The following is a 23,978-nucleotide window of genomic DNA, read 5'->3' as shown; positions in this document are numbered from 1 at the left end:
TGCAGCAAGTCTCTTGCCCCCAGTAACGAAGCTCTTGTTCTCTTGGGGTGGAAACCCCTTCAGTCCCAGCTGGGCAGGGGTTTGGGTCTCCTAGCAGGTGCAGGGAATAAGGACTACTGTCCCCAAGGATTAAGGATGTTTCCCTCATTCCCATCATGAACTCCTCAAAGCGGGGTTTGTCGACCAGCAGCACCAGCAGCCGCTAGGGCCTGGTGGGCAATGCAGGCTCAGGCCCCACCCAGACCTACCTACGGGCTGACTCTTTAGGGTTTGCAGGGCGTTGAGGCCAAAGGCCCCAGACTGACAGACAGCTCTTGCGTGGACCGAGTATCCCACGAGCTTCTTGTCTTCAAAGATGTCTTCCAAAGGAGCCCCTTCCTTGGCGACTTCCAGAATCGCTACTCAACGTCTGGGTGGCTTTCTGGTGATGACGATTCCTCCTTGCTGAAAGACCTCTGGGTTTGGAAAGAGCTTTCTCCAAACTGTCTCGCCCACCCCTCTCCATAATACTGCGTGTTCGACAGATTTAAGGTCATCCCAAGTTTGTCAATGCGGAAAAGGAGGCATAGATTGAGGACGGGTGTTGTGGAGGGCAAGGGCCGGGCAAGTGACAGAGCTGGCATGGAATTGTCTCTCTAAATTCCCAAACCTGGGCTCTCCCCACCCCACCGGAGTGTCCAATGTCACCTACATTGTAGTCAAGTGCATCTCATGGTTTAAATTTATTATGGGCTAAGTTATGTCTCTCTCTAAATTCATGGGTTAAAGTCCTGAACTCCAGGACCTCAGACTGGGGCTGTGTTTGCAGATGGGTCTTTAAAGAGGTGACTAAATTAAAACGAGGTCACCAGGGTGGGCCCTGATCCAACAGGACTGGTGTCCCTATAAGCAGAGGAGATGAGGACACAGACACGCACAGAGGGACGACCCCGTGAGGACACAGGGAGAAGATGGAGTCTACACGCCCAGGAGAGAGGCCTCGGGAGGGACCAGCCCTGAGACAGCTGGATCGGGGACGTCCAGCCTCCAGGACATGAAAGGATGAATGTCGGTGGTTTACGTCACCCGGTCTGTGGGACTCTGTTACGGCCGCCCAAGCAGACTGGCACAAAGTCTCTGCGCTGCAAAGTGAGGTCCACGTATCTGCAGCCTCGATGTCCCCTGGGAGCTGACAAGAAGCACCAGGTCTGAGGCAGCCAGACCTGCGGAAGAGCAGTCTCGTGTCACCATGTCCTGCGGCTTCCACGTGCACATCTCACTTTGGGAAGCCCTGCCATCGCCTCCTTGGATGGTCTGTGGCATCTTTCTCAAGACTGAATGGCCCCAGAGATGTCCTGCTTTCTGTGATGAGGGACCGTCCCTTGCTACCTTGTGATGAAACGCTTCTCCTGCTGGTGACACATGTGCGCTCTGGTGTGCAGAGGGCTGGCACCTGCCACTCCACAATCCAGTCACTGGGGAGCCAAGCCCTGGGACAACGGGTTGACCTTCCGATGTGGGACGTCACGGAGTCCCTGGGTGTTCACGTTGAGGTTTGGAAGATGACACTCCAGCTCTCTCCTGAGTAGGGGTTTGTGTCCCGCTGGAAACAGAAACCTCGTGTGAAAATAGAGAACAGGATGAATTTAGTCTTCCAGATACTCCCGGAGGAGCAAGTGGAACCCACGCCGCCCATAAACCAAGACCCGCCGGGAACAAGAGTCCCATTATAGCATGTGCCTCCTTTTAACTTCTTTTATTCTCATTTTATTTTCTTGTTTTATTTTATTTATTTATTTATTTATTTATTTGGAGACAGAGTCTCCCTCTGTCACCCAGGCTGGAGTGCCCTGGTGTCATTGTAGTTCACTGCAGCCTCAAACTCCTGGGCTCTGGTGATCCTCCTGCCTCAGCCTCCCGAGGGGCTGGGACTACAGGTGTGCCCCACGACACCCGGCTAATTTTTCTATTTTTAGTAGAGATGGGGTCTCACTCTTGCTCAGGCTGGTCTCGAACTCCTGGCCTAAAGCAATCCTCCCGCCTCGGCCTCCCAGAGTGCTAAGATTGCAGATGTCAGCCTCTGCATGCAGCCTTATTTTATTTTTTTAGAGACAGGGTCTTGCTCTGTCACCCAGGCTGGAGTGCAGTGGTATCATCATAGCTCACTGATTGAGCTCAAACTCCTAAACTCAAGCAATCCTCCTGCCTTGGCCTCCCAGAGTGCTGGGACTATAGGCATGAGCCACTGCACCTGGTCTTATTTTATTTTTTTAGAGACAGGGTCTCGCTCTGTCACCCAGGCTGGAGTGCAGTGGTGTCATCATACCTCACTGCAGCCTTGAACTCCTGAGCTCAAGCGATCCTCCTGCCTCAGCCTCCCAGGTAGCTGGGACTACAGGCATGTACCACCATACCTGGCTAATTTTTTTTTTTTTAGTTTTTGTAGAGATGGGGTCTTGCTATGTTGCCCTGGCTGGTCCCCAACTCCTCAGCCTCCCAAAGCACTGGGATTCCAGGCATGAGACACTGTCCCCAGCCTGGGCCATCATATGCTTTCTGTACATATTTTTTAAAACAGTTGAACTAGAGTCCAAGAGGAACGTTAGGATTTTCTTGAAAGCAGTCAAGACCGGCTCCCTTTGAGGGTCTCTGCACTAGGTAAAATCCCAGAGCCGTTTCCTCAGTGGGATTCCTCCAGGGCAAAAGTGTCACATGGATTTAAGCCTCGCAAAGTGGCTTCCATTGCACCAGCTGACCCCAGAAGTGTTGGTTTACATGAACCCACACTGCAGAGGAAACCGGTAAAATCTTCTGTAAAGAAAAGAAGAGGTGCTTTCCAGGGCAGATGTTTCTCAAGGCAACACAGATGAAAGGATCTCGCTTTGAACAGTAAAACAGGAGCGTGTCTGCATTTAATCGTGGGGTTCCATGGCCCGGAACGGATGAAGCAGACTCAGATTCCAGGCAGCGGAGTCTAAATTCTGCTGTGATCGCTGGAGTTGGGGTCGGGTATTTAGATAGCCTTTGCGTCTTGGCTTGTCTTTTTTTTTCTTTTTCTCTCTCTTTTCAAAGCCTGCCGGGGGTACTTTCTCCTTTAGAAAGAAGCAAATAATTCAGGGAGACGTGGGTTTCCTCCTCGCATCTGTTTGGCAGGGTAGTAGAACCCGGGGTGAGGCGATTGTCACCAATCAGCGCCGACTTTCACGTTGGTTGTGTGCTGATTATTCTAATTATGCTGCCATTCTTCGCTTTGCAAAACTGCCCTTTGTCCTATTGACTGATAGGGGTCTGATAGTTGCATGGAATTTCAGGACAAAAAGAAAAAAACACTGCAATGGGAACCATGGTTAAATCTTGCAGGGATGGAATTCACACCCAGGCGGGGTTCAATCACTGCAGGCTGCAGAATTCCTCTAAGTGCTACTTAATGTGGTTTTTCTCTTAAGACCCTTGAGGACAGCTTTTGCGTGGGGCTCACGTATGAGGCTTAACCCTCCCACTCACAGACACGAGCCATTTAAACCCACTTCCCCCGGGATGCCAGCAGGGAGAACTCCCAGCGCTCCCATGACTAAATAAAGTTGCTTTCTTCTCGGGGGGTTAGAGATGCCGTAACACGAGGCTTTGATTAAACGCCGCTGAGCTTGCAAAGAAAATGCAAAACACATTGGAAACAGGTCTCACGTGCGGATTTATGTCCTCGGTGGATGAGAAGCCCCGGGCAAGCGATCATCTCACAAACACCCCTCGGCTCTGAGATCGGGGTGCTGGGGTTGGCACTGTGGTCTCTCAGCCCCGGCTACCCCGGGCTAAAGCACAGGGACCCCTGCCGGGCTTGCTGTGGCTCCTCGGCAGAGGAGAGGGGACCCCGCCCTGGCCATTTCCTGCCCTGCCTGCAGGACTGGAGCCGGCTGAGCTCCCTGCCACGTGACGCTGGCTGGAGTCCGCCTGGCTTATGTCACGAGGTCTGGGTGAGATGGCCACCGCCCCGCGTGTGTGACTCATGCTCGCTGTGATCTCTGCCTGTCTTGCAAACCCTGAACCCAAGCAAAGCATGCAAGCACGAGCTCCACTGCCTCTGTGCCACACAGTGTCCCCCAGGGTCACCCGAGCGGCTCAGAGCTGAAGGAGGCTGCGGGGGCAACTGAGGTGAGCAGTCGGGGCTGCCCAGCATCACTGTGCAACGGCGTTTCAGGGAGGCCGGGACTGGGAGACACAGGCCCCCACACGGAGGCCTTCCGTTATGGGGGCAATGCCCGGGAGCGGCCGGCCGGGCTAACAGGCCGGAGGAGATTGCAACATCGTTGCTCGCGGCATGCCTGGCCCGGCTGGGATGTGCGGAGGAGCACAGTAGAGAAAGTTACCTGTCAACTGTGCAGGGAGGCTGGAGTCTGAGTTCCTGACATGGGGGCGTAGCTGAGACAGATGTTTGGTGTCCCCGGGAGAGAGGCTGACGTCTCGGGGATGCAGGAGGCTGAGGCCACCTCCCGTTCCGTCCTGAGCAGGCTGGACCGTGGTGGCTGGAGGCGGCAAGGTGGGACCTGGGGTTCTCTTTCAAGATGTGCCCACCACGGGGGACCCTGGCAGCAGACAGGGTGGAACAAAAGGGACATGGGGCCTGGCAGAGTTGACGGAAATGAGAAACGGCTCTCTAGGATTTGACTGCCAATTGCACCAACAACCAGTGTCTCGGTGCAGCCTGGGCTCAGTCCTGCTTCCCCTTGGTGTTGGTCACTTTGTCCCAGCTCGGGGGGCTCCTGCCCGGGGATGCACCTTCTCCTCTGCAGAGGCCCCGGCTTGACCTCGGAAAGCAGCCCCAGAGCCTGTGTAGGTGGCATCCCGGCAGGGGACACGCCAGGGCTGTGCACACCCACACTGGAGTCCTATAAAGTCCCCAGAGCAGACGACACCTAGGTGGACAGACATCCATCTGTCAGGAGGAGAAGCAGCTCCAAAGGCTCACAGGGCTCTCGCTGAGGATGCCCAAGGGTCTGAGTGCAAATTCTGACTCCGCCCCGCCTTGCCCTAAACCTCCCGGAACCTCAGGCTCCTCCTCTGGGAAGTATGTGTGTGAGGAATACCGACGTCCTCACAGAAGGATGGGATGCTTAGGTACCTGGCATTGCAAGAATGCCAATGTTCTCTGCGCTCTGCTGCTCAAATGATTAGCTTAACTGCTTTTGAATGTGTCGAGGATCTCGGCTTATGGACACAGCCTTCTTTTGTTTGTTGTTTGTTTTGTTTTGAGACAGGATCTTGTTGTGTCACCGGGGCTAGAGTGCAGTGGTGTCATCGTAGCTCACTGCAGCCTCAGACTCCTGGCCTCGGGTGATCCTCCTGCCTCAGCCTCCTGAGTAGCTGGGACTACAGGTGCCACCACCACACCTGGCTAATTTTTCTGTTTTTAGTAGAGACGGGGTCTCACTCCTGCTCAGGCTGGTCTTGAACTCCTGACCTCAACAATCCTCCCGCCTCGGCCTCCCAGAGTGCTGGGATTACAGGTGTGAGCCACCGCACCTGGCCCCACAGGCTTGTTTTTTAACCCTGTATCTGTCGGGGCAGGCCGACTGCTGTAACAAACAGCCCCCACATAAGGAAAAGCTTATTTCTTGTGTGTTTGGCAGCCAGCTGGGGGGACCAAGGTGTGCTGTGCTTCATGCAGCCTCTAAGGGACTCATGACCCTCCTGCTGTTCTGCCCCACCTGCTCCTAGAGACAGCATGTGTGTTCACGTATGGGGAAAGTGCTAAGGCCAGCAGAGCATGCATGACCCTGAGCCGTAACTGGCATAGTCCAGGGGAGCAGTTGGTGCACTTAGAGATGCTTCCTTCCAGGTTCCCTGACTGCAGACGATGGGCCGTGCAGCGTGGACACCCTCGCTCTCCCCTCATGGTCTGCAAGCCACAGGGAAGGCAACAGCATAAGCCCCACCGACGACCTCTATTCCACAAAGTCAAATATACAGACACACTGAAACAGTGTCTACAGGGCCCAGGTGGGGACAGAGTGATCAAAGTCCAAAGATACAAAGTAGCAGATGTATAGGATGAAGACATCTAGAGATCTCATAAAAGATATGACTGCAATTAATAATATTGCTTTGTATTTGGGATTTTTGCTAAATGAATAGACTGTCGAGTCTTGCTACACACAAAAAAAATAGACAACAGATATGTTAATTTGTGTCACTATAGTAACCACTTTACTGTCTGTATGCATCTATATAAATTTTGTGAATACGTGTATCATAACATCATAGTGTATACTTTAATATACACAAGAACATTTAGTTTTTAACACATTGACTGCCACATTGGAGAAACAATATTTTTCTTTGGGGCTACAGTGTTTTATTACGAAAGTACAATAAAAACACTGAAAACAAAAAGATTCTTTCTGATCTAATAAAAAATTTGACGATTTTTATTGTTTTCTGTGAGTGAGTTATATGCAATTTGAAAAATAATTTTTTCAGCTCCCAAGGTGAAGGGATGTGTGAGTTACATATGCTTCGTGAGGCCCCGGGCTCAAAAGTAGTGTGAGTTAAATACAACTCATGTGGCAGTTAATGTGTTGGAAAGGACCCATGGAAAATCTTTTTTACAAAGAAAATGCACAGGCACAGTGCAGTACAGAGGCAGCATATTTTACTTGGTAATCTTGCAAAGACATGTGTTACAAACCACTGAACTAATCTTGTTCTTCCTTGACGTACACCAGCAAGAAACACAAAGCAGAGTTTAATCTTATGCTAATAGAGTCCAAGCATGGCACATCATATTACTTGCCAAGTGGTTTAGGTACTTTATTAGTAAGGGCAGATGAATAGAATAAGTTATATTGAATTAAAAGAAAATTCATTGTGAAAATTAATCTATGGGGCTTGGTGACAGAAATGAGGTAGGCAGGAATGTGGTAGAAGTTTCTAGGGTAAGGATAAGGTTCTATGTCTGCATAGGCATTTGGGTTATGCAAGTGTAAGCACTTGTCAAAACTCAGTGTGTATATGCTGATCTGTAGGTTTCACTGTATAAATTTAACTTTAAAAAAACATAAAGACTGGACATGCTGGCTCATGCCTGTAATCCCAGCACTCTGGGAGGCTGAGGCAGGAGGATTGCTTGAGGTCAGGAATTTGAGACCGGCCTGAGCAAGAGCAAGGCCCTGTCTCTGCAAAAATTAGAAAAATTAGGTCGGCATAGTGGTGCGTACCTGTAGTCCCAGTTACTGGGGAGGCTGAGGCAGGAGGATCACCCGAGGCCAGGAGTCTGAGGCTGCAGTGAGCTATGATGACACCACAGTACTCTAGCCTGGGTGACACAGCGAGAGTTTGCCTAAAAAATAAACTAAACTAAAATAGAAAATAGTAGAAAAGGCACAGAAATTTATTTCACATGCATACATGGGAGCCTTCAGACCCAAGCTCTCAAGGGGGTGCGGAAGCTTACATACCGCCTTGAAGTTGCAGGAAAAATGTGAGCTCTGAGCCTGGCTAAAAAACAGGTAAAGTAGGTAAATCAGGTTTTAGTGACAAGACAGGTTATGCGGGGAGGGACTGGGAGAGGTAGCTGGCAAAGGAGTCTTGTCACGGACATGAACCGCTCCCCACACCCCCCCACCTTGTTATGTATGTGAAACCCACCAGGTAGCAGCCCCCGGAGAGAATTGGTGGTAAATGTCTCTTTTCAGACTTTTAAAGGCGTCGGACTCTCAGTTCATGTTTCCTAGATCCGGACAAGGGGAGGGCTGGCTGCATTAATGTCGATTTTTTAAGAGATGTTAAGTTTTACGCTCAAAAGATGGTTTTGCAGGCCACTTGTGTCCGGTGGTGCTCTGGCATCATCTCAAAATATGTCAAAGAAACACATCTTGGTGTAAAATGCTTCGATCTCCTTGGCCATCCATACACGTTTGCAGAACACACGGATTCACCTGTTTCCCGAAACACACTGGCGTTTGGCTCGGTAGCTAGGGCCAGCGGAGATTCTAGAAGGAGCCTGCCTTCCTTCTCATCTCTAAGAGAGAGTTGAGCTTTCCACCGTGGTGTGTGACTAATGCCCTGTTTGCTCCCGACAGGTCAAGGAGATTTTGACCTGGCCGATGCCCTCGATGACCCTGGTAAGTGCCGAAATCTTGTCGCTAGCAGCATCTGCTTCCGGTTGCTTTGGGGTTGGATGGAGCCCCTGAATTCCCTGGTGTCGGGGGTCTCTGTTCGTCCCTGGAGCCAGCCCTCTGCACAGCCTCTAGAAGGTCTCAGTGCCAAAGTCCCCTGCGGTGCGGGGCCAGGACTCATTCCTTGGTAGGTCTGTGTCACCCAAGCTCGGGGTCCAGGGATACTCTGGAGGTTTTTGCTTTTATACAACTTCAGTTTCTATGTGTCACTGTCTCATGCCTGGACTGCAGTGACTCAGCAGATTGCAACGTCCCCTCACGGAGCACGTAGGACGCTCTTCCTCTCACGGGGGACTCCGGCCACCTCTGCTCACGGGGCTGTCGCTTTCTCCTTCAAGTTCATGTGCAACCTGAAATCCTACTATGTTTCTGTTGTCACCACTCCAGGTTCAGCTGGGACCTTTCCGGCTACCCAGAAAGCTGGACATGTGGCTCTTTGGTGGCTGTACAGCCAGGGGTGGCCCCCACCTGTCCAGAATATTCTCTGCTAAGCTGTCCACACCGGGGTAGTGTCCACCTGGCCCCGGGGCACACTTATTTGGCGTGGCTTTTAAAGCTACTTTTTTTTTCTGAATACAAAACAGAATGTGTACTCTTATCACTTCACTTTTATTACATTGCCATTCCCTTTTCATTTTTCATTAGGGCATAAATGGCCATTCTTTGAGCTGCCCATGAAACATTGGTGCTTACTGAATTTATTGTCTGTTTTTGTTCACAGAACCCACCAAGAAGCCAAACTCGGGTAAGTGACTCTTTGGCTGGGCCCAGAGGAGGCAATGCCTATAAATGGAGGGATGAGTGAGGATGTTTTTACAGGGTTGTAGGGAGGTTAGTAGACGTTTAAAGCAAATGGCCATCGTTAGGGAAATGCAAATTAAAAGCACAATGAGATATCACTTCACACCCTCCAGAATGGCTAGAATCAAAATATGGAAAATGGTAAGTGTTGGAAAGGACACGAATAAATTGGAATGCTTGATCATTGCTGGTAGAAATGCAAAAGGGTGCAGCCCCTGTGGAAAGTGGTTTGGCAGCTCTTCCAAAAGTTAAAGGTGGAATCTCGGTGTGACCAGCCATTCTGGTTCTAGGTGTATACACAAAAGCACTGAAAACAGGTCTTCCAAGAAAAACTTGCACACAATTTTCACAGCAGCACTATTTGTTACAGCCGAAACGTGGAAACAACCCAAATGTTTACCAGCTGATCAGCAGATAAACAAAATGGGGTCTACCCAGACAACGGGATATTATTCAGCCTTAAAGATGAATAAATGAAGGGCCGGTATTTGCTACAAAGTAGCTGACCCTCAAAAACATGTGGGAGAAGGTACACGCAAAACACCGCATAGCGTATGTTTCCATTTATGTGGAATTTCAAGAATAGGCAACTCCATTGCCTTTTTGACATCTATTCTTGCTGTGGAGGAGTCAGCTTCGAGCCCAGGAGTTATTTCATTTTATTTAACTTGTAAAGAGTTAATATGGTCCTCCCCGAATAATTAGATGGACATCACATGTTACCAACCCAGCAGGAGGGCAAGAGGTGCTTATGAGAACATCGCATCTCCGGGCAAACCATGTCCATCCGCCCCTTGCTGGAGATGGGAATTCCAAAGTGCGTTGCTTGCCAGGGGCTGGGGGGGTACCAGGTGTGCGTTCAGGGTGATGAAAATGTCCTGGGATTAGACAGAAGTGGTGGTTCTATAACACTGTGAATACACTAAATGCCCTTGAAATGTTCACTTTAAAATGGTTAATTATGTGGGATTCGCACCTCAACTTAATTTTTTTTAAATTTCAGAATGTAGGGGCGTACAAACCCTGTAGTCACATAAATTGCCTTTGCATCGCCCGAGTCAGAGCTTCAAGCTTGACCATCCCAGACGGTGCACACTGCACCCATTAGGTGTGAATATACCCATCCCTTCCTCCCCCCTCCCACCTGCCCAACACCCGATGAATGTTACTGCTATATGTGCACTTAAGTGTTGATCAGTTAGTACCAATTTGATGGTGAGTCCATGCGGTGCTTGTTTTTCCATTCTTGGGATACTTCACTTAGTAGAATGGGCTCCAGCTCCATCTGGGATAATACAAGACGTGCTAGATCACCATTGTTTCTTATACCTGAGTAGAACTCCATGGTGTACATAGACCACATTTTATTAATCCACTCATGCATCGATGGGCACTTGGGTTGTTTCCACATCTTTGCAATTGTGAATTGTGCTGCTATAAACATTCGAGTGCAGATGTGTTTTTATAGAACATTTTTTGTTCCTTTGGGTAGATGCCTAGTAATGGGGTTACTGGATCAAGTGGTAGGTCTACTTGTAGCTCTGTGAGGTATCTCCATATTGCTTTCCACACGGGTTGCACTAGTTTGCTGTCCCACCAGCAATTCCTCAGTGCACACCTGAGGTCGATGGTGAGCTTCACGTGAATAATTATTCTCCTGCGTTGCATCTGCCATTGGTGGCCGGATAGCCACAGGGTTCTCTCCCAATGTCAAGGTCATGGATGAAATTCATCTTCCTTCTTGTGTGCTCCTTAGAGAAATGGCCGATTCCAGGGCTGGTGGCAGGGTGGGTCCAAGATGTACCTGGAATATCTCTTTATGTCGGACAGTAAGGGCATGTTCCAGAAACGCCTGTGGTCCCAGCTACTCAGGAGGCCGAGGCAGGAGGATCACTTGACCTCAGGAGTTTGAGGTTGCACTGAGCTGTGATAAGGCCACGGCACTCCAGCCTGGGCAACAGAGCGAGACCCTGTCTCAAAAGTAAATAAATAAATAAACAAATAAATAAATAAATGGATTACTATATAGAGGTCAGGAAGGAGTAGAAACAAAAAAAGAAAAGAAGAAGAAAAAAATAATAAAATAATAGGAATAGGGCATTATGAGTTAGATGTATGTGTTCATTATGAGTTAATGAATGTGTCAAAAGACAGATATTAGATACAGCAATTTAAAGTCAGTTATATGCCATTTGCAAGAGAAGCGTTTGAAATGCAATGCCCCAGAGAAGGTGCAAATAATCGGCCGGAAAAAGATGCACAAGGCAAGTGCTTGTGAAGAGAAAGTGGCAGCCACGTCAGACAAAATAAGCTTTGAGGTGGCAGCCCCGGCTGCGAAGGAAGACTTACTACTTAGCGATCAGACAGCCAGTCGCAGAAGGATGAAGCCATCTGCCACCTCATGCACCTCAAGTAAGTTGAAAGTGGAAATTGAAAAATCCACGTGTGAGGTTTTCAAAAGCCTTTCGCCAGAAATATCAGGGCTGGCAGATGGAAATATCATTAGGAATAAAGATATGAATAACTCAATGAAAAAGCTGATTTAATAGAAATTTATAATCCCTGAACCAACAAAGAGAGAATGTGCACCACATTTATGCACCCGTGGTACGTTAATAAGACCGACAGTACAGTCTGCAGATATCATGTATTTATACAGACACATTGGTTCTATGAATAAAATAGAGAAAAACATACAAATCAAAAAGTCATACAGTTGCACAGGATTTGGATGATCAGAATTCTCATTTCATGTCTGTCATGTTTGTCCAAGCACAGCCTTCTTGTATTTGAATTCATTTAATAATGAATTGAAACACAAGAACCAGTATTTTGCAGGAACATATGTCTATCTATGAGGTTTTCTTATCCCTCAGTGTCTCCATCAAAGGTGTACACTATTCTGAATTTGGTGGGGATTATTTGTTTCCTTCCTTCCTTCCTTCCTTCCTTCCTTCCTTCCTTCCTTCCTTCCTTCCTTCCTTCCTTCCCTCCCTCCCTCCCTCCTTCCTCCCTTCCCTCCTTCCCTCCTTCCCTCCCTTCTTCCTTCTTTTTTTTTTCTTTCTCTCTTAGATGTATGTGCTTAAACAGTATATTCTTCAATTGTTACTGTTTTGGGACCCCTTGGGTCAGTAGTACACACTACCATAGAATAATAGCATAATGTAATAATAAGGAAAGCCTGACATTTGTGCAGGAACAGACAAATATTTGAGGGGTGGATCGAATAGAAAGACCCAGAAGCAGCTGTGGACAAATGGGAATCCGGCATGGGACAGGGGTAGCATTGGGCATCAGTGGAGGAGAGGGAGGTTGCTCAAGCCAGAGAGGCAGAAGTTGAGGTATCTGTTTGGGGGGAAAAAAAAACCCAAAAATTAAAAGTGACACAAAATACCCAGGAAACTGCTTCAGGAAGAGTAACAACATAAATCTCAAAAGCAAACATGTGAGGCCGGGCACGGTGGCTCACGCCTGTAATCCTAGCACTCTGGGAGACCGAGGCGGGTGGATCGTTTGAGCTCAGGAGTTCGAGACCAGCCTGAGCAAGAGCAAGACCCCGTCTCTACCAAAAACAGACAACTAAATATATATAGCAAAAATTAGCCGGGCATGGTGGCGCATGCCTGTAGTCCCAGCTACTCGGGAGGCTGAGGCAGGAGGATCGCTTGAGCCCAGGAGTTTGAGGTTGCTGTGAGCTAGGCTGAGGCCACGGCACTCACTCTAGCCCAGGCAACAAAGCAAGACTCTGTCTCAAAAAAAAAAAAAAAAAAAAAGCAAATGTGAATTTATTCCTGACCTTGGAGTAGGGAACAAGTTCCCAAACAAGAACTGAACAGTGAGGACCATGAAAGACTGACAAATTCAATGACATTAACATTGAGTACATGTGTTCCTGCCACATGCATACAAAAGGAAAAACAGAGGCACAAACTAGGAAAGGATATTCATAGCCTATAAAAAGAAATATCATCAATATACACACTAATATTATTAAAGAAGAAAAAAATCACAGGATAATTTTAATAGAGGCTGAGACACGAGTCTTTAAAATGTGACAATCATTTATAATAAAATACTTGGCCAAACATAAATAAAAAGGAGCATTGTTAATGTGATCTAGGGTACCAGAAAAGCAAGCTGGCGTCCTCAACTGGAATCACACAAACACACACACAGATGCATTGTATTAACAAGTGGTATTGCCTTTAAACTCAGTAAGAGGACAGTGCTCTGGGCTTTGTTGCCTCTGTACTCAGAACAAAAGAAAGATGAGCTCTAGGAACAGAAGGGAAAACACGGATTTATTCACAGGCTGCAGGACTGTTTCATCCTAAAGCGAATCTCCAGACACCGTTTGAACTCACAGAGAATTCAGGAATGGTGCAGAATACAACACGCGTGCACAAAAGCCAGTAACATTTCTACACACCCAGACAAACCTATATCAAAATGTAATTCTAAAAAGAGCCCATTCGCAGTCGTAACAAAATCCCTAATGTCCCTGCTAAAACGTCTAACAAAAGAGCACAAGATCAGTGTGGAAAGGGTTATAAAACGTTACCAAAGATATAAGGGAAGAGCCAACTGCATGGAGGTTCACGAATCCCTTGCTCTCGCGCTAACCCTACCCCTAACCCCAACCCCGCCCCTCTGCAAGGGTGGAGGAATGAACACTATAAAGATGTCAGTTCACAAGCTATAAATTCAATGCACTTCCACCCAGAATCCAAATGACTTTTGATGGAATCTGAGCACTTCTAAAATCTGATGGAGGACAAAAAGAGTTGAGACATTTTTGGAAATTAAAAAGGAATGTCTATACACGGGGTGCGATTGCTCTAATAAACACCGAGATGTATTCTACAGCTCAGAGACAAGACACATAGAGCCATGGCTCGGGAAGCCTTGGAAGTGGACTCAACTGTGTCTTGGTGGCAGAGAGATGTCACAGCTATAAAACAACGAGGGAAGAAACCAATGTCCATAGGCAGGTCTGAGGAAATTGTCTGTTCTTATGGAATCTCAACCTCATGCCACCCTTAAAAGTAACTCCTGGGAAGATTACAAACCCAAATGTAAAAGGAGAACAGTTGAACTTTTTTTTGAAAAATAGAGGAAAAATGTCTCATGACCTTAGAGTTATGAGGATTTTCTTAAATAAGCCACAAAAAGCACAACCTTTGAAAATGGATAAATTAGAACATGTCTAATTTTTTTTTAAATAATAATAATATAAAAGTCTTAAGTACAGGGTCTCCAAAGTCAGATTAGCTGCCGGCTACTTGCCGCTTATACAACCGGTGAAGGTTGAAAAGAGAAAATATAATTGTCCTTTGATATCCATGTGGGATTGGTTCCAGGACTCCTCAGATGCTAAAATCTGTGGTTGTTTAAGTGTGTAATATAAAATGACTTAGTGCCTGCATATAACCTGTGTACATCCTCCCATGCCATTTAAATCACGACTAGGTTAGTTAAAATACTTGATACACTATAAATGCTATGCAAATAGTTGTTACATTGTATTGTTCTTATCTGTAGTAGTTATTATTGCCCCGTTACTGTTTATTGCTTGTTTGTTTCTTTAATATTTTCCATCCTCGGCTGGACAAATCTATGTTTGCAGAACCCATATTTACTGAGGACCAACGGTGTGTAGAGAGCTCCTACCAAAAAGACAGACAGTTAAGGAAAGGATGGAGGACAGGTTCTCTTCCAGGCAACAGGAAAGACAGGGACTCACACAGTTGGCCGACATAGCTAAGAAAAAAAAAATGCTCAAGGTCTCAGGCATTCAAAGAAAGGCCAATTTGAACCACAGTTCAAATGTCAACCAATTTAAGCAATTGGGCTTTAGAAAGACAGAAAGAAAGAGGGAAGGAAGGAAGGAAGGAAGGAGGGAAGGAGGGAGGGAGGGAGGGAAGGACAGAAGGAAGGAACGGAAAAGAAGTCCAACTAAATCGGACAAATACTGATAAGGATTTGGGGAAACCCGAGATCTGACCACTTGCTGTGGGGATTATATAACCCAGTGAGAAGACTTGAAGGGACATTTAGGGACATTTGAATATGAGCACGTGTCCCCTGTGACTCTACTTCCAGGACACGCTCAGCAAAAACTCACCTGTGCACCAGGAGAAAGCAGGGCAAGGTGGCGACGACTTGGTTTGTAAAAGAAAAAGGGATATGAAATGTTCATCAATTAGATCATCTTGGGAAACTTGCACAATGGAGCTGCTGACCAGTGAAGTAGCATCGGTGTGAATACACCTGAAAAACATAATAGGCAGTTTAAAAAAACAGGCAGATTAAAGGTACCTGTAGTAAGACAACATTGACGTCCATTTAAACATGCACAGAAGAAAACTATATGTTGATTATGGACGCATACTTGTGCAGTAAAGTATTTTTTTTAATCATTTAGAGAGGCATGTACCCTCTGTAAATTAGCAATTTGGTCTCTTTCTCTGGGAAAGAGTTTGATGAGACAGCAGTTACTATTTTGCAAAGAGAAAATAGCTGCAAATAAATTCAAATACAATTTCTTCTTATGTGGGTGCACTATTTTCCTGCCTTTTAGAAACTGAGAGCTAAGCCGGGTGCAATGACTCACGCCTGTAATCCCAGCACTCCGGGAGGCCGAGGCAGGAGGATCACTTGAGGTTGAGAGTTCAAGACCAGCCTGAGCAAGAGTGAGACCCCGTCTCTACTAAAAATAGAAAAATTAGCCAGGTGTGGTGGTGCCCACCTGTAGTCGCAGCTACTCGGGAGGCTGAGGCAGGAGGATCGCAGTTGGAGGCTGCAGTGAGCTATGATGACGCCACTGCCCTCTACCCAGGGTGACAGAGTGAGGCTCTGTCTCAAAATAAATAAGTAAATAAAAATAAAAATGGAAAGCTGATCCTTATTAATGGAAGCTGGTAGTGCCTAAAAGGGTAGGAAGGAGAAGAGTTTTGATAGTGGAATGTCTGGTACTGTCTCCGTTATCAGGGCTCTTGGTGAGTTTATACTGTGACAATTCTCTACAGATTTCTTTCGGGATTACCTGTCAGCCTCAGGGCAGGCAGCTATGCTAGCTTCTTGCCATGAAAACCAGCCTCTAGGAACAAAAACGAAAGTTTATTTTTTAAGCTGTAGGTTTTGAGGTTCTAGCGGCGAAGTGATTTTTAGCCAGACGACGGGTCACCTATTAACACACCCGGAGCAGCAAATGTGAACAAAGTTAAAAAAAAAAATGATGATCCCATCCACGTGTTTGTTTTGCGGGCTGCTCCGAAGACAAAGAGAATTTTATTTTCCTAACACGGCGATGTCGTTTTCCCCACAGATATCTACCCAAAGCCAAGACCACCCCCGTACCACCCGCAGCCCGGGAATCCAGACCACGGTGGAAGTAAGAAATGAGTATGAGTCTCTGTCCAAATCCGGTTTGATGACTGACATTTGCCTTGTATTGGTCGCTTTGGAAATGCTCATGCCATAGCTCCGTTGCAGGGAACCCGGTCCCTTCCTAACCACCTGGCAGGTAGCACAAGAGTGGGATGCACACACACAATTTCATTTTCCCTTTTCTCTGACACCTGGAAGCCACTGCAGTGCTGTCAGAGCACGCTGTCCCTTGTCAAATCGGGGTGAGGGACAAGTGATATTTCTGACTTGTTTACAGGGCTTCAAATCACGTTGCTTTTCCCGTTCACAAAAAGCCCTCCTGCGCTGTGCGTTTTACGTCACTGCACCTTAATTTCTCTATTTTGTCAAAATTAGGCAGACACGCCTTCCATGCATTCAGTACATTCACCATTTAAAAAAAAATAAAAGCAATAAAGTTCTCAGCAATTCGGCAGCCCTGAAAGCTTACCGTTTGGCCAGACAGAGCATGCATGAAGCTGGCTGAGTCACGAAGGCTTCTGGAAGCTTCTTGCAAGCTCATTCTGGCTGTGAACTCTGCACAGCCCAACAACATATTATTATGTCCCACCACAACACCTCCAGACGGACACAAACTCATCTCCTCGACCAAGGGCTCTTTAAAAATAGAGGCTAAGCCCAGCGGAGATGATGCCTAATTGAACAGCAACACCTGACACTGAGTTCAGGGACAGGTGAGTCACCGGCTGATCTTTCTTTGTCATCTGTTGTGCAATATTAACGTCCCGACACCAAAAACAACCTTTTCTGCTAATATTTCCTCCCAGCCTTTTAGAAACAGCTGTTCCCCGGATTGTGGCTTTTTTGCAAAGCATGCCTGGACATTGCTCACGGGAAGTGCTTCTTGCTCTCCTATCCCCGGGACATGCCGTGTTAAGCCCGGAGCTATGGGCCGTCCCCCCAGAGCATTTGTCAGAACGTATCATAAAGTCCTGGCTGAGTCATCCGAGGCTCTGGGGTGAATCAGGAGCCCCAGGGGAAGCCGGGTGGAGGGAGGAGAGGCACAACCTTGGGGGGCAACCACCCGGGACTTGGGGGCTGATTTCTGACTCACCCGGATAAGGAGGAACATCAGTGTCACTGTTCACGCCGTGCTTAAACGCAGCCATGTGACGCCTTTAACATGCAAGTCCTGAATTATTCATTTATACTGAGCAGGAGACCCGGAGTATTTGCTACGGCAGAAGAGCAAACTCAACCTACGCACCCGGGGAGGAGGAAAAATGAAGCATCTTGGAAGTGAATTATTGGGACTATAGTCAACCCGCAGAAATTCCCCCGAAAGCGTGTGCTTGTCCCAGGCCAGCCTGGGCTCCTCGATATGGAGGTCGAGAAGGAAGAAAGAAGAGTCCCAGAGAGCAGTATGAAAAGTCCCTCTGAGATGGCCTGTTCTGGAACATTCTGTTGGACCACGAAGGCAATCGCTGGTGGGCAACCTGGAAGAAGAAGTTCCTACGGATGGAATGATCTGGGTCTTTCTTTGTCCTCTTTCTCTGTCTCCCCGTAGTGACTTGATAGCTGTTGGCTTTATAGGGAGCCACCATGCTCCCGGCCAGCAATTTGGGATGGCTCCGGGCACCCTTGAAACCCGGGGACCTTGTTCCCGTAGAATTAGACCCAGGGGAACCCGAGATTCTCTTCTGCCCCTGCCTTCTTAGATTTGGTTTGTTTTTCTGTGGCTTCCACGGAAGCCGCCATGGCACTTTGGAGCCCTGCTGTGCACTTGCTGGTTTGCAAGACCCCAGCGTGGTTCTCTGATTCTCTGGTCTGACACCTGCAGTTCATGGCCATGTTCCTAGGAAGGTGACGTGGAGACAGTGTCAGGTGTGGGGACCAGGTGTCAGTCCGTGTTCCCTGATTCTAGGTTCCCAGCAGCAAAGACTGGTGACTGGTACCTCGTCGACAGAGCAAATGAGCAGAGCAAGCAGATGCAAGCAGGCCAAGCGCCCAGGTTTATTAAAGCATAGAACATTCCAGAGAAGGAACGGGTCAACCCCCACGAGTGGAGGAGACCCTGAGTTTAACAACATTTTCCCTAATTTTATGTTAAGTGGGGGGTGGAATATTCATGGTTTTTCTTGGAACGGGGTGGAGAATTCCCGGAACTGGGAACCCTCCCCATTTGTAACCTTGTAAGGCAATTTCCGGGGCTGCCATGGTTATTTGTAAACTGTCATGCTGTGGGTGGGTGTGATTTTGACTGTGTTAATGAGGGAAGGTCACTTGAGGATGCTGTCACCTTGCTTGTGTGGATGCTCCGGAAACCCTCCTTTGTGGCCTTGGTCATATCTCCACGTTGTGGCCTTTCTGCCTCTTTCCAGCCCTTGGAGACCCCCTGTCGTAGACGAAACATATCTTCTGTCCTTGGAAGCCCCTTGACATATCATCTGTTCCCCCTTGGAAGCCCCCTCTGGTCAGCTTGTTCCTCCTGTTGTAGACGGAGCATCTCCTAGTGCCACCTGCCCCTCAGTGCACACCCCTAGACACAGCACCTGTCCCCTTCCTCCTCGTCCCAGACTAACAAGAGGAATCAGTTCTGTTTGACAGAGGCTGCTGTGGGCTAGATTGTGCCTCCCTCCAAATTCATATATTACAGCCCTGAGCCCCAGGACCTCAGACTGTGGCTGTGTTTGCAGATGGGTCTTTAAAGAGGTGATTAAGGTAAACTGAGGTCACTAGGGTGGGCCCTGATCCGACAGGCCTGGTGTCCCTATAAGCAGAGGACATGAGGACACAGACAGGCACAGAGGGACGACCTCGTGAGGACACAGGGAGAAGACGGCGTCTACACGCCCAGGAGAGAGGCCTCAGGAGGGACCAGCCCTGACACACCTGGATCTGGGACTTCCAGCCTCCAGGACACGAGAGAATAAATGTTCGTGTTTAAGCTGCCCTCTCTGTGGGACTCAGTTATGACAGCCTGAAACTCCGAAAGCTGGGGCACTAATGCTGGACCTGGATTTCTAGTGCCCTGAAGAAGGACTTTAAGTCCTTGAATTTTTTGCCCTGAATTAGAGCAACCTCACTCTTAATGTCATGCAAATGAGCACCTGCCAGGTAGTGTGAGTGCTGGCACCAGGAGTAGGAAGCTGGTACAGAAAATACAGTTTCCAGCAAGACACAGAGGCGCTGGTGTAGGCTGGTGTGCGAAGAGCTTGTGTGGATTCTCTCATCTCCGCTCTTCAAATAGGGCCAAACAACATCGAAGCTGAGACAGGAGGGACGAGGTGATGCTTTGCCAGATGACAAGGGGCTTCTTCACATATTTACGGAGCACAGAAAGTCACAGACAGGCAGCAGGAGCAAGATCCGGCAGGGCGAGTAGCATGTGCTAAGGTCCTGGGGCAGGAAGCTTGTGTGTGTGTGGTGAGTTTCAGGGACGCGTAAAGGTCATTGTGAGGCAAGTTTTAAAACAGTTCCAATGAAAGGATGTATCCCAGCAAGGTGGAAATAAAACACCCTGTCAAAAGGTCAGATGGTCTCATCCGAATATTGGTGACTCAGTTCTGTCAACAGTCCTGGCATTTGCAGTATCCCTAAACATTGGAACGTGCACGGCAAAGCTTCTGACTTATTCGTTTTTGAGATCTGGACACGTCTTGCTATAAGAACCAGGTGGGGAGATTCCAGGCACAAAAATGACAGTGGTTTTTTAAATATTATGCTTTGAAGTGTTCATGTAAATGTTGGCTATGTAAACTAAAATAAAGTCTTAAGTCTTCCCCCCACCGGCTGCCTGAGTGGACCCCTCCTGGCCAAGGGGATGCCCTAAAACTGAGTTTCTGGCCATGAGGAGGGGGTCAGACCTGCCTGTTCCTGCCCCTCCCTTCTTGGGGACATCTTTTGTGACTCACTGACAGGCTGAGGCTGTGCTAGTCACTCCTGCAGGTCCTCAGTTTACACAACAAATATATGTCCCCTGGCTTGTCTCTGATTAGCAGACTTCCTTATCTTAAAACATTCCAAGCCTTTAGACAAAGCTTCATGTCTTTAAACCAATTATAAGTCAAAGAGTCTTTAAACCCACCTATAACCTGTAAGCCCCCACTTTGAGAGGTCCCACCTTTTCGGGCCAAACCAATGTCCACCTTCCATGTATTGATTTATGACTTTCCCTGTAACCCCTGTCTCCCCGAAATGTATAAAACCAAACTGTGACCCAGCCACAGCCAGTCCACTTGCTCAAGGCTTCCTGGCCGTGGCTCCGGGTCATGGTCCTCCAATTTGGGTCAGAATAAACCTCTTTAAAATTATTTTGCAGAGTTTGGCTTCTTTTCTGTTGACAGCTACATGATTTAAAGGCCGGACAAAAGCTATGGGAAGTGACTGTAAATAAACAGTTCTGTCTTTTTTTGTATTTGGATATTCTTATTTATAGATGGCTCCTACCTGGAAGAAATCATTATTTTCCTGAAATCACTGTGTTGTTTTCCGACAGATATCTACCCGAGGCCGAAGCCGCCTGCTTACCCGCAGCCTGGCAATTCTGACCACGGTGGAGGTAATGGGTGTTTAAGATCCATTTCAAAAGTTGTTTGGGTGCAAGTTATCATTTGATGACTTAAAATTCTAATCTCCATGTGAGTCATTGGAAATCAAGCAGGTGGTGGGGGTAAGAGGGGCTGGGTAAATTCACACCTAACAGGCACAATGCACACTGTCCGGGGGTTGGGCACACTTATAACTTTGACTCAAGCTGCACAAAAGCAATTTATATAACCAAAATGTGTGTACCCCCATAATATTCTGAAATAAAGGGAAAAAAATGTTTAAACATGCGAGTCATTAAAATATTAGGCTGAACCATATGGAATTGCCAATTTTGACTCTTTTTAACTTACAAAAGCAGCACTTTCCTACGGCTTAAAGAAGTACTTGTTAATACATCACATCATTAAAACACGACTTTCCTATTTGTTTAAAATCAATCTATATGTCGCTTATAAGGGACCTACATTTTCTGAAGATGATAAAGATAAAATGAAGGGATGGGTATTCAAGAAAAAAAAAATTCTAGTCTCCATGGTGAAAGACCAACTGGTTTTGAAAGGCACAGAGATTGTCCAGTATCCCAGCGAGGTTCAGATATTTTTCTATGGGCCTCATGGAGGACAGGGGGCATGTGAGGTGGGCAGGTAGCTAAGGGGTTGCTAGGGAGGATGAATGGATGGGAACAGATTGAGCTGTGCATTAACCTGAGAGACAGGTGTCACGTTTTAAAGGAATTGGGCCAGGTGTGGTTGCATTCTTGCTCTTCCCCTGCAATATATTGAGATAACAGGGAGAGGAATGAAAGTCAGTTGTCACCTTTGACCTTTTGATCAGGTCAGTGTGGCTTAGGGTTAGGGTTAGGGTTAGGGTGCAGACTGAGGTAAGCCCCCTGCCATGCTCCATTGATCTCGAGGGTCCTATAATTCAAAATATTCTTTCTACCAAGGAGTCATATTTTGGGGTGAAGTTTCCTAAGCTCCTTCCTTCTCCCCTGTCTGGAACTTTCCTAGAAGTTTCACTCGTTCAACTCCATGGAGAGAGAGACCAGGTAACTCCTCAAGGAACATGAGATCTGAAACGAGAGACAAGAACTTAGATTCTTGGAATCTAAGGAACAGAGCTAAGCCCATGTGCACCGCATCCCAGGAAATCGGTCTCCCCTTGTTGGAAATAGGTCTCCATGAATCGGGAGGAGAATATTTATCCGTGATGGGCACTTCTTAAAAGGCAAGATCCACTTCAGAAGTGCTTGGATGCCGCTTATTGTGTGTGACAGCTCAAAATTCTAATGTCTGTGGTGAAGGACCAACTGCTTGTGCAGTGCACAGAGATTATTTTGCAAGGACTGGATCAGAACCTGGGCATTCCATTAAGTCCCTGCCTTTTGTCTTTTATACATTTAATAACCCCCGGGGTGTGCTTGTCACCCTCAGGCTGACAGAGGTCCCCCTGGATTTCTTAGAGACGTTCAGAGACAAAATGATTTGTGCGTGGACCAAACAGGAAAGACAAGAGTTTAGGACTTGATTGTGGGTCTCAGGAACCACGAGAAAGAGGTCGTCTTGGATGTCATTTGGCTCCAAGTAGCTCAGTCTGAAACACACGCCCCTTGGAAGGCAGGGGGCACGTGAACGTGGCCACCAGGACTTTGTCAGGGCAGCAAAAGATGATTTAGGAAGGGAGCTGGGAGCCAGCACTGGTAGATTGTTGACAAAGCTCTTGCAGGGTGGATTCTGAGGGTGTCGGGACACCCCTTCTCCCAGGGGCATCTTTGGTACTTGGGAAGGAAGCAGGGGGGACTCACGTGTTAGGAGGCCTGAGCAGGGAGGAACGCTTGGACGCGTGCAGTATCCATCAGGGATGGTGCTCTCAAAGGCCCTGAGCAGGGAGGGATGCTTGGACGCATGCAGTATCCATCACGGATGGTGCTCTCAAAGGCCCTGAGCAGGGAGGAACGCTTGGACGCGTGCAGTATCCATCAGGGATGGTGCTCTCAAAGGCCCTGAGTAGGGAGGAACGCTTGGACGCGTGCAGTATCCATCAGGGATGGTGCTCTCAAAGGCCCTGAGCAGGGAGGAACGCTTGGACGCGTGCAGTATCCATCAGGGATGGTGCTCTCAAAGGCCCTGAGCAGGGAGGGATGCTTGGACGCATGCAGTATCCATCACGGATGGTGCTCTCAAAGGCCCTGAGCCCAGGGCGCCTGGGGAGTCTGGGGAAGGAGTGAGGGGCGGTGCATTGCAACTTCAAGGGGAAGCCGTCCAGGCAGCGCAAGGATACCATGTCATAAGCGTTACCCCAGCTTGGGGTCAGCCCCCAGGAGGGCTTTGAGCAGGAATAACGCCAGAAGACTCGCAGACTCCCACAACGAGAGACCCTCCTGCAGGTGGTCTGAGCCCGGCACACGCTCCCTGCGGGCCCCGGTGACTTGGTTCCCGGCACCCATGGGCACCCCGGGAAAAACCTGCTGGTGTCATAATCCTCTTGTCCATAAACTGCCCAAGTATCCCCCACGGGGACGCGGGCTTGAAGGGGCCCTTTGGGGAGGATGTGACAGGACTACATGCTCTGCCCGGCAGGTTACTTCAACGACGTGGACCGAGACGACGGACGCTACCCGCCCCGGCCGAAGCCCAGGCCGCCTGCAGGTAGGGCCCGGCTGCTGGGGAGGGACCCCTGGATTTGCCCGGAGAGGGTGGGTGAGAGGCCTGCGGTCTCGGGGGAGGGACGCCCAGCCTCGGGGCAACGCCGGCCGTGGTGGATGCAGGTGAGGACAGAGGGGTTCCACTGTGGTATCTGTGGAGCTTGGGGCATGTGCACCTGTGCACCCCGCGAGGTTTACGTGGTGGATGGAAACTGGAAAGACAACAGACGGAGCTTGGAATTCCTTGGTGAAACCGTGGTCATTTCTATATAGACTTGTGCATGGGTGGGCGTGCGTGTATACATTAATCTGTGTGTAGACATGTGTTTGTATATGCATGCTGAGAAATCTCTGTGCGTGTGTATAGAACACATGAACTTCCCTGCGAGCTATATTTAACTCATGGTAGTTTTGAGCCCGGGGCCTCCTGAGGCATGTGTAACTCACACGTGTCTACCTTGGGA

The 23,978-nt window shown here is 48.2% G+C and overlaps 1 protein-coding gene across 2 annotated transcripts in view; it reads left to right on the top strand.

Annotated features, from left to right (window-relative positions):
* Positions 1 to 23,978, top strand: part of XG (Xg glycoprotein (Xg blood group)) — a 43,733-nt gene that overhangs the window by 7,047 nt on the left and 12,708 nt on the right. For both annotated transcript variants that reach the window (XM_045537685.1, XM_045537684.1), the window contains exons 2-6: positions 8,055 to 8,096; positions 8,872 to 8,895; positions 16,279 to 16,344; positions 20,818 to 20,880; positions 23,450 to 23,518. In XM_045537685.1, the coding sequence (XP_045393641.1) occupies positions 8,055 to 8,096; positions 8,872 to 8,895; positions 16,279 to 16,344; positions 20,818 to 20,880; positions 23,450 to 23,518 (264 nt within the window). The remainder of the gene's footprint in view (positions 1 to 8,054; positions 8,097 to 8,871; positions 8,896 to 16,278; positions 16,345 to 20,817; positions 20,881 to 23,449; positions 23,519 to 23,978) is intronic.

Source organism: Lemur catta, chromosome X (assembly GCF_020740605.2).
Source record: "Lemur catta isolate mLemCat1 chromosome X, mLemCat1.pri, whole genome shotgun sequence".
In the NCBI taxonomy this organism is placed as follows: domain Eukaryota; kingdom Metazoa; phylum Chordata; class Mammalia; order Primates; family Lemuridae; genus Lemur; species Lemur catta.
Note: the sequence above shows the minus strand (reverse complement) of the source record. Positions and strands in the feature narration are given on the sequence as shown.